Source organism: Stenella coeruleoalba (genome assembly GCF_951394435.1).
Source record: "Stenella coeruleoalba genome assembly, chromosome: 11".
NCBI lineage: Eukaryota > Metazoa > Chordata > Mammalia > Artiodactyla > Delphinidae > Stenella > Stenella coeruleoalba.
In genome coordinates this window covers 76,668,903-76,681,914 of record NC_137157.1, presented here as the reverse complement: position 1 = coordinate 76,681,914, position 13,012 = coordinate 76,668,903, and the positions used below count along the sequence as shown (strand labels likewise).

The window sequence follows — 13,012 nt, the reverse complement described above, 5'->3', positions numbered from 1 at the left end:
AAGTGGACTTAAATGCAGGTCTAATTCCAAAGCTCAAAATCTTTTTACTATACAAAAATCTCTTATTTGCCTACTTCATCCCTCAGTAATACCATACTATTCTGAAATTCTGTAAGAGTCTGTATGACACAATTGAGCATGTGTCATAATGAATGTCTTATGATTATCTACACACAACAGCAGCAATATCATTTGAGCACTTTATGCTTCTTACATGTTTAATTCATTTTATTACTCACAACAAACAGGAGTAGGAACTATTATCATTTTTTCAAAAAAGAAACTGAGGCAGAGAGTTAAGTAACTTGCCTAAATTCTCAGAGCTATGGCAGAACCGAGATTTGTACTCATTCTGGACACCAGAATCTATGCTCTTAACAACTTCATTTAATGCTTCACATCAGAAGCTAGCAGCCCCATGACTATCATTTAAGATTCACTTAATAATGACTCATACTTGCATAAAGTTACAAGTTCCTTGAATCTGGGTCATCAGATCCTGCAGTTTTTCTTTCCTCAATACTGGATCCTTTGGAAGGGTAGAGGAAGAACCTACAGGCTGATGCATAGGCTTAGGCACCTATAAGATAAACCCATAATGTATAAGAGTGAAATTCAAATTCAAAAGCCTAATTCAGGAAACTAAGCTTATCACTACATCTTAATGTAATCAAAACACATAGCAGTGTTCATTTATAGATTTATCTCAGGTAAAGAATTTCCACATAAATGCATTTTCTAAGTAATTTAAGCAAACTTTTCATGTTTCCTCCTTCAGAACAACTTTAATGGGAAATGTTTCTAAACATCATCTTTTTAAAGGGAAGGCCCAGAGCAACAGAACTTCCTTTGTAGAAGTTCTCTCATTATGGACATCAGTTACCCTGTGTGCTCTATGATAAGATGCCACTGACTATAATATAAAACACATCAATGATTTTTTTCCCCAGGGAAAAAAATTACTATCTCCACATTAAATATACATCCCATTTTTAACACATATCTGATTTCAGAAACAGTAAGATGTAAAAAGCACATACATATATATCCTAGAGTTGAGGAAATATACTATTATATTCTGTTATACAGTGGGTATACTTTGTGGGGGAGGGGGCTACTGATGTTTAGAAGGTGGTTCGCCCTCCTGCTAAATTTCTTATGATTGCTGAATACCCTGAAATACACCTCATGTTTATGGTTATTTCTTACAGGTATCAGCAAGCCTGTCCCTACCAGCTCCTCTTCTCCACCTTCTAATTCACTGGGGAGTCACATAGCTAAACTTGTCAACAGTGTCATAAAATAACTGTTAATAGACCCTAAGGGAATATATGAAAGGCTCTTTTAAGAGAAAAGTATGAACTTTAGTGATTTATTTCATGTTACCTAGTCTTTTGGCTTTGAACTCTATTTTGCCCTTGACAGTACTTGGTCATGTTCCAAACAGCTGAGATTTCAATACAGATAGAGGAAAATACTCTACTATACAGAGAAGCGTCCTCTCAGTCACTGAGAGACCCTGTAACTTCAATATAATGATGTCTGTGCCATAAAGCACATTAAATGAGTTTTGACCTTTCCAATTAAACACCCTTAATTTTAAATACTATTCAGCAAACAGCATGGTATCAATATTCTGGTACGGTAAAGGTTCAGCACTGCTATACCTAGTGGAATTTTTAATTGCGGTTTTTTAAACAGCTTTATTGAGGTATTAAATTGGGTTTTTAGATATAAATCTCTCAAAATAGTTGCTATATTACAATTACTGTCATATGATATCTAGTTTATGAAAAAGGCTATTAATCTTCTGCAGGGTCAGGAAGAAGCTAAAATTATATTACCACTTAAAGAGGAAGAAAGGAAAATAAAAGGAGACAAATAATTCTAAAATTCTCTTCCCATAAGGTAGAATTGAGGCGGGGGTAACTTATAAAATGCAATGCTTTGAATTCCCTAAGCAAAATGTTTTTCTCCCCCCACCTTTTTTAATTAAAGTATAGTTGATTTACAATATCGTGTTAATTTCAGGTGTACATCACGGTGATTCAGTTTTATGTGTGTGTGTGTATTCTTTTTCAGAGTCTTTTCCCTTATAGGTTATTACAAAATATTTAGTATAGTTCCCTGTGCAATAAAGTAGGTCCTTAGCAAAATGTTTTTCAAACTGTTAGAGGACCAAAGATTTCCGGGCATGCCTTTGGCTAAAATGGTGTGGAAGTACAGCAACACTACTAGATGTATATGGAGAACACTGGGAGGGTAGCAAGTTCACATTTCTTAGCAAACAAGGTGGTAACAAGTCTTCAACAAGTCTGCAATGAAACAGTGGTAAATAACTTATGCTTTAATAAAAGACAACACTAACTAGCATCGTATCCAAGATTATTCATTATAAGGCTTCTTATCTCACTGACATGCGTTATTTATCATTAGCAGAATGAGGCCTTATATTTGAACTAAATCTCATACTCCAAAACCTAATTACAGAATATTTAATGGCTATACTTTTCATCTGCAGAAAATTCTTCTGAAACAGAAATAGATAACTAATTCAGATCCTTCCCCAACTACTGCTTCTTCTGAAACAGGACATGAAAGATTCCTGTTTCTTCTCCTGACCATCTGTACCTTCTTCAAAGAGGACAGCCTAATTTGAGTGACTATAAATGAAAGAGAAGGAAGAGAATACAGAAAAATGTAACTTGTCAGAGAAAGGTCTCCTGCCTTTTGACATGCATTTACGTTTCTCACTTCTTCAACATTATGGTTTTTTCTGAACTATCCACTATTTTGATGTTATATCATGTCATTAAAATTTGAGCACTAAAACAATATTTTCTAGTTGTGGAAATTTCACTTCAGGTTAGGCGCAAATGACAGATTAAATCTGCTTCCAATTTTCTAGGGAAAACAAATTATGCTTTAAAGAGCTAAGTGAAATACTTAATACATTAATTAAACATGGGTTTTACTGATCTTTTCCTAAAGAGAACTTTTAAATTATCACTACCACAAATCTCTATTTATGCCTACATTGATAGGAACAAACTGATACAAATCAACTCACATCTTTGGGTTCTGTATTAAACTTCCTGGGCAGCAGCTGGTCATTTGGTATGAGGCTTGCTGTAGCTACCCCCCAGGACTTTGGAGAAATCTGTGATTGTGTTGTTAAAGGGTGTTTTTGACTCTCAACATTGTTTTCCCAGGATTTTGGAGTCTCTGGCGGTCTTGAATCCTGTTCTTCACACGTGGGAGTGGTCCATGACTTGGTGATGTCCTGTTCACTCTGCACAGAAGGTGTCCAAGACTTTGGAGTTTGCTTCTTTGGATCCTGTTCTTTCTGCAGCTGAACTGGCCAAGGCTTTGGTGTCTCCTGCTTCTTCTGTTCCTCTTGAATGTATCCCACTTTGGATTTAAGAGCTTCTTGCTTCCACTGGCTAGGAGTTGCCTTGGTTTTCGAGACATCCTGCTTCTTCTGCTCTTCCTGCAGAGTGGACCTGAGTTTTGGAATCTCTTGTTTCCTCTGTTCTAAGGAAACTGCAGGCTTTGATACCTCCTGGTGCTTCACGGAAGACTCCCAGGACTTGAAGGATTCCTGTTTCTTCTCCTGACCATCTGGTTCGGTAAGCACATCCCAACATTTGGGGAGATTTGGTTTTCTAGCATAATCTGCTTCCCAAGATTGCTCTTCATCTTGTTTACTTGAATAATCTACTTCCGTCATGTAGCGTCTGTTAAGAAACTAAACCACAGGGAAAATGTGCTCAAGTCACAGTCTGTAGAAGACCTTGAAGGGAATACTGAACTCCTATGTCCACTGGTCTGAGCCATTGTGCTAACAGGAAACTTCTAACCTTATCCTACTTGAAAAGAGTATTCTACTTTTATGTCCATTCCTTTCCCCTCAATTAACAGAAAGACAAACTTCAAAAGTATACTTCAAAAGTAGCAACCTATATTTGATTCACCTGAGACTGGTAAGCAGTGCACACCGTGGTGCCACATTTGCTTGACTCAGGCTCTTTTACCAAGGTTACTCTGCCTCTGCCAGGCTTAGGACCACCTGACCCCCTTCAAGTTAAGGCAGAGGGTAGTTCAACTACACAAAGTCCTACTCTTTACACTGAAGCCTTATGTTTCCTGAATTACCAGCCTTTTCTTTATTCCCATTATATATCAATCATACTGTGATTTTGCTTCTTCCATTCTTTTCGGCTTCCATGAATTCCGATGTCACTTCAGAAAGAGAACAAATGCCCTCTTCTATTACCAATATGAGTAAATTCTGGAAAGAGCAAAATCCCACCCATCTTCAAATTCCAATACAGGGACCAAAACCACCATCACCACCAGCTAACACTTGAGCCGTTCTGCGTGCCAGGCCAAATTGTAAGTAATTCAGATTTAACCTTCAAACCTCACAATAACCATATGAGGCAGGCATTGTTATTATCCCCATTTTATGTAGGAGGATAACAGACACAGCTGGGCTATATATCTTGCCCAAAGTCATTAAGCTAATAAGCTGCAGAGCCAGGATTCAAGCTTAAGCAGTCTAGCTCCAAAGCCTCAGCTCCTAACCACAACAATATACAAAAGTCTCAAAAAACAAAATTGACTGAAAATTACCTTTCGGTACCTTACCTCTTGTGGTTGTATCTCTGGCTGTGCAAGTTCCATAAGAGACTCTGAGAAGATAAAAGGAATATTAAATAAGTACTAGGTAAACTACAAGTTTTTAGACTGATTACACTGTAATTCATTCCGGGCATATTTCAGAACAGTAACAGAAAAAGGATATTCAGAATAGTAACAAATTTCAGAATAGTAACAGAAAAAGGATAGTGCAATTAAGTACAAATTAAGGCAAATTTCAGAATAGTAACAGAAAAAGGATAGTGCAATTAAGTACATTCAGGGCAGGAGTAATTCTCACTATTGGGTGCTGGTCAAAAGCATGTGGTCTGAGGCTAGTTGAAGCTAGTAGCTCTGCTTATATAAGACACTTTTCTGAAGTCACGTTGTAGTTAAAAACTGATTTCTGACTGAAAATAGGACTATCTCCTCTTACCCACAAACACAGCTTCTTTCAAGTTGGATTTATAGCTCTGGTGCCATGGGGTAAACGAGAAATACTCGAATCTTGCTAGTGGCTACCAAAAGGCTGCTTGGACTACCTCCTTAGAAGTAATATTTCTTAAATAACTCCAGCCTCAACAATAAATAGCCAAGGTGCCATTTATTCAAAGTGTTTCTTCCCCAAGAAAAGTGGAATTTTGAAAAACATTATTTCTTTTACTGATTTTGGCAATTTTTTTCCTAAATCAATATGTTAACCTTAGATTATTTACATTCTTGTTCTATACAGTATTGGAATGTACTATAACTCACATTTTAAACAATGGTTTTAAATGGAATGATCCTAATAGTTTAACAAAGAATTCAAATTCCATAAATGCCTCATTTTAACAGTGTACTCTCTTGTAACAAAGTATAACCTAATGTTTCTATTAAGGTTGACTCTGCAAATCATGGTAGTAAAGCCTAGAGATGTGTCCTAAACCTAGGCTTATCCTGGGGCAAGTAAAGATTTCTATGCATGTAGAAAATAAAATTAAAATAATCATTTTACAATGATTTGACTCATTTTGGTTAAGTGTTAAAAATGCAACCACTATAAACAATTTCAGAGATCACAACAAACCTGACTCTTTGACAGATTCAGTCTTCGATAATTGTTTTTTCTTCTCTGATTTTATTAGCATTTCTTCCTCCAATGATACCTCTTTTTCCTTAGCATTTTTTGGAACTGGGATACTTTCAAAATAGCCTGAGTTCAACAATTTAGATAGCAGATCTTTCATGTGTTTGTCTAAGAAAGAGTGATTAAGACTTCGTTATCACATAGCCTAATAGTTCATGGAAAATTATTTGGAATAGAAATCGTAATATAATTTTATCCTAGTTGTAGTATGTCATTATAACAGTCTACACTGAGGGTATTCAAAGAACTGGTCGTACCATGAAAAGGAAATATGCAGTCCATCGTTACGTCATGCTGAATCAATATAAATTTTAAAAATCAGAATCCCAAAGTTTAGCAAGTCACTTAAGTTTCCCTGGGCCTCCATTTACACCATTTGAAAAATGGCTAAAAATCAGAGACTCCAATCAAGGACTTTATCTAGTATGTTATAAAAGCACACATCTATTCCCTGAGCTGGGAGAAAAGTGATTCCTCCCATCTGCCCCCAAGACATCACAAAAAGCAATTACTCTACCTTCCCCAAGTAATTAGGCTTTAAGAGAAATAAACAACACAGTTCCTCAAACATAAACTTTAGAAAAACCTATTTTGGACAACCTCTAAAGAATTTTTAAAGTATAAAATTCCATGATTAAGATTTTACTCTTGAGTTATGCTATATTTCACTCCTAGCACATCACCATTTGATGATCAAGAAAAATCTTAAAATGATGTTATTAAAGTCACTGTACCATAAATAGGTCTAAAGTCTATTTTATTTTTAATATCCACTAAAAACATAATTCCCAAATTAAGCAGAGTTCTCATACTTGATTTGGGTCTACTATTCCTTTCACAGAAATACTGTGACACACAGATGACTTTTTTTTTTTAAATCAAATTCGAGGTATAATTTACAAAATTCACATTTTAAGTGTACATTTTTAACAGATGTTAACAGTCATGTTACTTCCACCATAACCACGATACAGAACATTTTAAACAACTCAAAAAGTTCCCTTATGCCCCTTTTATAATCAATCTCCTCCCTCTACTCCCTGGCAACCACTGACCTGCTATCGTTCCAGTTATGTCTTTTCTAGAATTTCATATAAATGGAATCATACAATATGTTCTCATTTTTTGTCTGGCTTCTTTCACTCAGCATAATTATTTTGAGATTCATACATGCTGTTTCAGTATCAATAATTCATTCCTTTTTTCATTGCTGAGTAGATTCCATTGCATGAATATATCACATTTTGTTTATTAATTATCAGTTGGTGTACATCCGGGATGTGTTCAATTTGGGACTATTAGGATAAGCTGGTATGAACATTCATGTACAAGTACTCATGTGAATGTATGTTTTCAATTCTCTCCGGTACCAGAAGTGTAACTGCTTGGTTATATAGTAAGTGCATGCTTAATTTTATAAGAAACTAACAAACTAGTTTCCAAAGTTTTTGTATCATTTTGCATTCCAGCCAAGCAATAAATTTCTGTGGTTTAAACTTTAAAGGACTTAGAAATTGAGATAGTTATTCATACTTAAATATTTTTAAAAAGGAAGCAATCACTAGTAACAAAAATGTTTACCAGCTTCCAATGAGTTTTCGTTATCCTAAACTAGTACACAAAACTGTGTACTTCATGTCCAAACATTTGTACTTGGTCATTTGGCCAAAGCCTATCTAGGAAGCCAAAAGGACTCTTTCTCCCCAGATCATTTCCAGACCAATAGACAACAATATTTGAATAGACTATGTAGCCAAATCATTCTTATTTTCTTAAGCAGGTCTGATAGAAAAGCCTTGATATTAACAGTATGTGGATTTAAGATTTGTAAATAGAACAGGTACTACCACGCACAATAGAGAACTGAACCCCAAAATGCTCAAGCACTAGTCCCTAGCTCTTGTTCCCAAATGACAGTGACTCGTCACCTCAAAACTCTCCCTAGGCTCCATTTTAGCGAGTACAATTATACAATAGCTGCTTTTAACAGAACTAAACAAAGATATCATTCTGCCGATGAATCTAGTATTGTCAGACATGTAAGTTCTGATGGACTGACACAGTTTTGGCCCTCAATATCATACTAAACTCCTAGATGTAAAGTTTAGTATTTACTGCATAAGTCCAGAGTAGAGAAAACTCACATGTCGTTCCTACCACTGCTTTCTCACTACCTTCCAAAAGGTCCCAAAAGTACAAGGATGACTGCTCCATCTGGTCTTCAACACTGACAAGGAAAAGCAGCAGCAGAACAAAGTGGCTTTAGAGGCACATATATTTATATATGGAGCAGTACAATTTATACAATATAACCCATCAACAATTAAGACATTCAATGTTAATTTTGTGTTTTTTTACTCTTTGGAAATGAAAAATTGAAATTTTATAAAAGATGACTAAATACCCATTTATGGATTTCAAACGTTCAGCATTTTTCCTTAAAACAACTAAAATAAAGATTTTACCAAATACAGCTATTAAGGAATAGAACAAAAAGAGTTTAAAGCAATCAGTGTGGTATCCTTCATTATCAAGTATATGCCCTAGATAAAAAAAAAAAAAACAGTGGAATGGAAATATTAAGAGCTGCATTTGTCTTTAAAGAGAGCAGCTCATTTTTCAAATTGTTTCACTTACATTTCACATATTAAAGTAAGCCACATTCCTTGGATCTACCAAACTGAAGCAAGAGAAGGAAGCATCCAAATAGGTAATGATGATGGAACAGACTATTGGGATGGGAATAAATATATATATATGGCTATATATAAGTAATTAAGAGTTTTATCAGGTTTCTTCCTGCACTGATAGGGCTAATTTCTAAAGCAGTTGAAATCTAACTGCTTTTGCATGGCTAACAGACACAGCATTGAAACAACCTGTATCTAACAAACCAAAAGCATACAGCTTCTGCTCATTAGCTGATTTACTCCATCTAAGCAAAAACAGTAAATAGATACTGTAGGAGAAAAAAATTGGGTTGCCTCAATTTGCTGGTTTTATATTTTAAATTATCAGATTTGTTTCTCAGTATTTACTCACAGCCTAAGAAGAACACTCAATACTAATCAAGTTAAATTTTATTCACCTCCACTTAAGTACAGCAGTAGTAAGGAGGCAAAGACTCTCAGGTAACACAACAGCCTGATATAATTACAAAAAATTTTTAAGAATATACATAATTAGTATTATGGTTAATACCTATACAAGGTTAAAACTTGATCAGACATTTTAAAAATCAGTGTTACAATAAGGAAGCAGGTTAATGAGATCATTCAAATTCACTTTCTTAGTAGACAGGCTATCAACCTCGTGAGAGTCTGGGCAGGCCAACGTTTCCAAAGCTGAATATATATATATACACATACACACATACATATACATATATACATGCTGAAAAGCTAGACTAAAGTGTTATGTGTCCTGTTTCAGGAAAATATTTTCATTAACTTACCTCAGACTTTCATTTCTTTCAGGACAGGTCAATTTTGAAAATTTAATGAGGTAGTCAAGTTCTTTTAAAGGCAAATACACTGCACCATTCAAGCCCCCTTTGAAGTCTTTCTGTACATGTTCCTGCATCAAGTTCTGTAATACATACTGAACTTGAAGTATAGTGCGAAGCTTTTTCTTCTCAGCCTCAAGTTTTAGCATGTGCTCCCTTCTCTGGGCTTTCTTCTGCGCTTTAAGCAGCTGTTAAAACAAACGCTAATTAAGACTGACAACTCTCCACAACCCATACTAGCAATCCATTCGTCTACAAAAGTCCAATCCCAAAGAGTTGAGATTAGATGATAAATCTCAAATATATAACACTGACTGTGAAACTGACAAGGTCATTTAACCGCCTGCTTGCTTTTTGAGCTAAAGAAGTCACCGAGTACTTAGCTGGTTTGTCTCAGCTAACCAAAGCTAAAGAAGTCTAATATGTGACTCCCAACCCCAGGCTGAACCTAGTACCTCTACTATCACCATGATGAGAAGCAAAGTACCTATCGTTAATGTCTATATTAATCATAAGGTTTTACTTTTCCATATTATGTATACCAAGCCTTTTTAGGCTAAGTATTTTAAGAAAATGCTTCAGTTTAGTTTGGGGTTTTTTTTAAATCTTATGTTCCAGGGGAAGAGTATTTAAAATGGTTGATTTTCAACCAACCAAAGAAGACTGCTTAAAGCGTAAGGAACTGAAAACCAAACAGAAATAAAATGTCTTACAAATGTAATGCCAAAAAAACAGCCACAGCAAACAGGGGTTTTTTTAAGCAAAACTGAGAGAGTTTTCATAATAGTTTGTCATGGAAACACACATGGAAAATTAGTGGAATGTAAGTTTTCCCTCAAATGCGTGTGTGTGTGTGTGTGTGTGTGTGTGTGTGTGTAGACTGAGCAGCTCCGAGTCTACTGTAAAGCTTACAACTGTAATACCTTAAAGTCTGATATAATATGTGGGTTCCAAAAGTGGCTTCTCATTTATAAAATACCAATAACAAAAAGTACCATCTATTTCCACTGAGAAACCCAAAAGGTCTTTTCTCCCCATAGGTGTTTTTCTGTTTGTAATGTTTCCAACGTACTGGATATTTTCCAAGGTATGAAAATTAAGATAACAAAAAAAAAAACTTTTATATTTTTCCTATAGATGAGTTAAAGTACTTTGATTCAGCATCAACATTTAAAACTCTACAAAAGAGACATTCATAAATCCTAATCAAGATGGGGCCTTAAAAAAAAAAAACCTCAGGAAAAAGATTCATTATGGCATTATTAATTCCTTTCTACAGGGTATGAAAGCAACTTAATAAATATGACTTGTGCTACTACCAGGGACAAGAGACAATGGCTGAAGATAAAATTTTAAGAGTGAGAAATGGACTGGTTGGGGGTTACGTGGGCAAGGGTATTTTCTTCAGGACGGCAAAGGCTCAGAAAAGCTTTTTCCAAGACCTTAATATGGACTTACACCAATAACACTTACCAAACTCAGCTTCTGCTTGAGAGGAGGAAAGACGATAGAGGTGGCAATTCTAGCTCTCCAAGACAGTGGGATTCCCTTGGACACAGATTCATGATGGTATAAGAAAAGGCAGTTGGTGCTGAGGACATCTTCAGGACTATATCACATGATTACCTCAGATCTCTCTTTGGCCACCTCCCAGGGTTGGATTAGGTGTTCTTATGGGCTCAGGTCATCCTGAACTTCCCCTATCAAAGTATCTATTATATGAAATGCTTATCTTTTTCTTTAGCTGCATCCCCCTTACGCTTCAGCTCCATGATGGCAGGGACTATACCTCTGTTGTTCACCAGTATATCACTAGTATCCAGCACAGAGTCTGACACATGACAGAACCTCAAATATTTATCGATTCTATCAGGTATCAAGTAAGAAACATGCTGTCTCCTACGTCATAATCAGATGTCATGAAAACCACTGACAGCAGCCTATTCTTATTTATGTGGAAACTAAGAAATCAGGTGACTTCTCTTCTTTCAGTTGAAAACTGATTTAGAAAGAAGATATGAAGTAAACTGCTGTCAACCAATAGCACCGAACCATAAAATTTATTTTCTGAACCATGACTTAGAATGATAAATCCCCAAAGGACAAAGCTCATATCATGAAGATAAAGAGAGATGTGGTGGGCTGAAGGCTTCCAACTTTAGTTTGAAGGGAAAGAAGAAAATGCTACACAAACTGCAAAACAGGCTACCATAGAAGAGGTCTGACGAAAGAGTTAAAAAAGAAAGCCCCCAAATTCCTAGGCTGGAAGGTACTTCGCTATAAAAATAGTGAACCTTGGACTTCCCTGGTGATGCAGTGGTTAAGAATCCGCCTGCCAATGCAGGGGACATGGGTACCAACCCTGGTCCAGGAAGATCTCATATGCCACAGAGCAACTAAGCCCGTGCGCCACAACTACTGAACCTCTGCTCTATAGCCCACACGCCACAACTACTGAAGCCCAGGCACCTACAGCCCGTGCTCTGCCACAAGAGAAGGCACAATGAGTAGCCCCCCCCCCCACTCACCGCAACTAGAGAAAGCCCACGCACAGCAATGAAGACCCAACGCAGCCAAAAATAAATAAATTAATTTTAAAAAAAAAGTGAACCTCCATAGGTGCCTGGCACATGGATGGTGTTTAAAAAAAGATTTAAATCTAAATATTTGCAAATGAAGCAACTGACAAAGGATTATCTCCAAAATTTACAAGCAGCTTATGCAGCTCAATAACAAAAAAACAAACAACCCAATCCAAAAATGGGCAGAAGACCTACATAGACATTTCTCCAAAGAAGATATACAGACTGCCAACAAACACATGAAAGAATGTTCAACTTCATTAATCATTAGAGAAATGCAAATCAAAACTACAATGAGATATCATCTCACACCAGTCAGAATGGCCATCATCAAAAAATCTAGAAACAATAAATGCTGGAGAGGGTGTGGAGAAAAGGGAACCCTCTTGCACTGTTGGTGGGAATGTAAATTGATACAGCCACTGGGGAGAACAGTATGGAGGTCCCTTAAAAAACTACAAATAGAACTACCATATGACCCAGCAATCCCACTACTGGGCATATACCCTGAGAAAACCATAATTCAAAAAGAGTCATGTACCAAAATGTTCATTGCAGCTCTATTTACAATAGCCCAGAGATGGAAACAACCTAAGTGTCCATCATCGGATGAATGGATAAGGAAGATGTGGCACATATATAAGATGGAATATTACTCAGCCATAAAAAGAAACGAAATTGAGCTATTTGTAATGAGGTGGCTAGACCTAGAGTCTGTCATACAGAGTGAAGTAAGTCAGAAAGAGAAAGACAAATACCGTACGCTAACACATATATATGGAATTTAAGAAAAAAAAATGTCATGAAGAACCTAGAGTAAGACAGGAATAAAGACACAGACCTACTAGAGAATGGACTTGAGGATATGGGGAGGGAGAAGGGTAAGCTGTGACAAAGCGAGAGAGAGGCATGGACATATATACACTACCAAACGTAAGGTAGATAGCTAGTGGGAAGCAGTTGCATAGCACAGGGAGATCAGCTCGGTGCTTTGTGACCGCCTGGAGGGGTGGGATAGGGAGGGTGGGAGGGAAGGAGACGCAAGAGGGAAGAGATATGGGAACATATGTATATGTATAGCTGATTCACTTTGTTATAAAGCAGAAACTAACACACCATTGTAAAGCAATTATACTCCAATTAAAGATGTAAAAA

General features: G+C 36.4%; 1 protein-coding gene across 38 annotated transcripts in view; it reads right to left on the bottom strand.

Annotated features, from left to right (window-relative positions):
• Positions 1-13,012, bottom strand: part of CAPRIN2 (caprin family member 2) — a 41,911-nt gene that overhangs the window by 16,596 nt on the left and 12,303 nt on the right. For 16 of the 38 annotated variants that reach the window (XM_079936228.1, XM_079936232.1, XM_079936243.1 and 13 more), the window contains exons 5-10: positions 9,225-9,463; positions 7,915-7,997; positions 5,711-5,878; positions 4,651-4,694; positions 3,071-3,748; positions 458-580 (exon numbers count right to left, since the gene is read on the bottom strand). In XM_079936228.1, the coding sequence (XP_079792354.1) occupies positions 458-580; positions 3,071-3,748; positions 4,651-4,694; positions 5,711-5,878; positions 7,915-7,997; positions 9,225-9,463 (1,335 nt within the window). Of the gene's footprint in view, positions 1-457; positions 581-3,070; positions 3,749-4,650; positions 4,695-5,710; positions 5,879-7,914; positions 7,998-9,224; positions 9,464-10,748; positions 10,824-13,012 lie in introns of those variants that run through there. The other 22 variants (XM_079936223.1, XM_079936224.1, XM_079936225.1 and 19 more) reach the window with 7 other exon arrangements.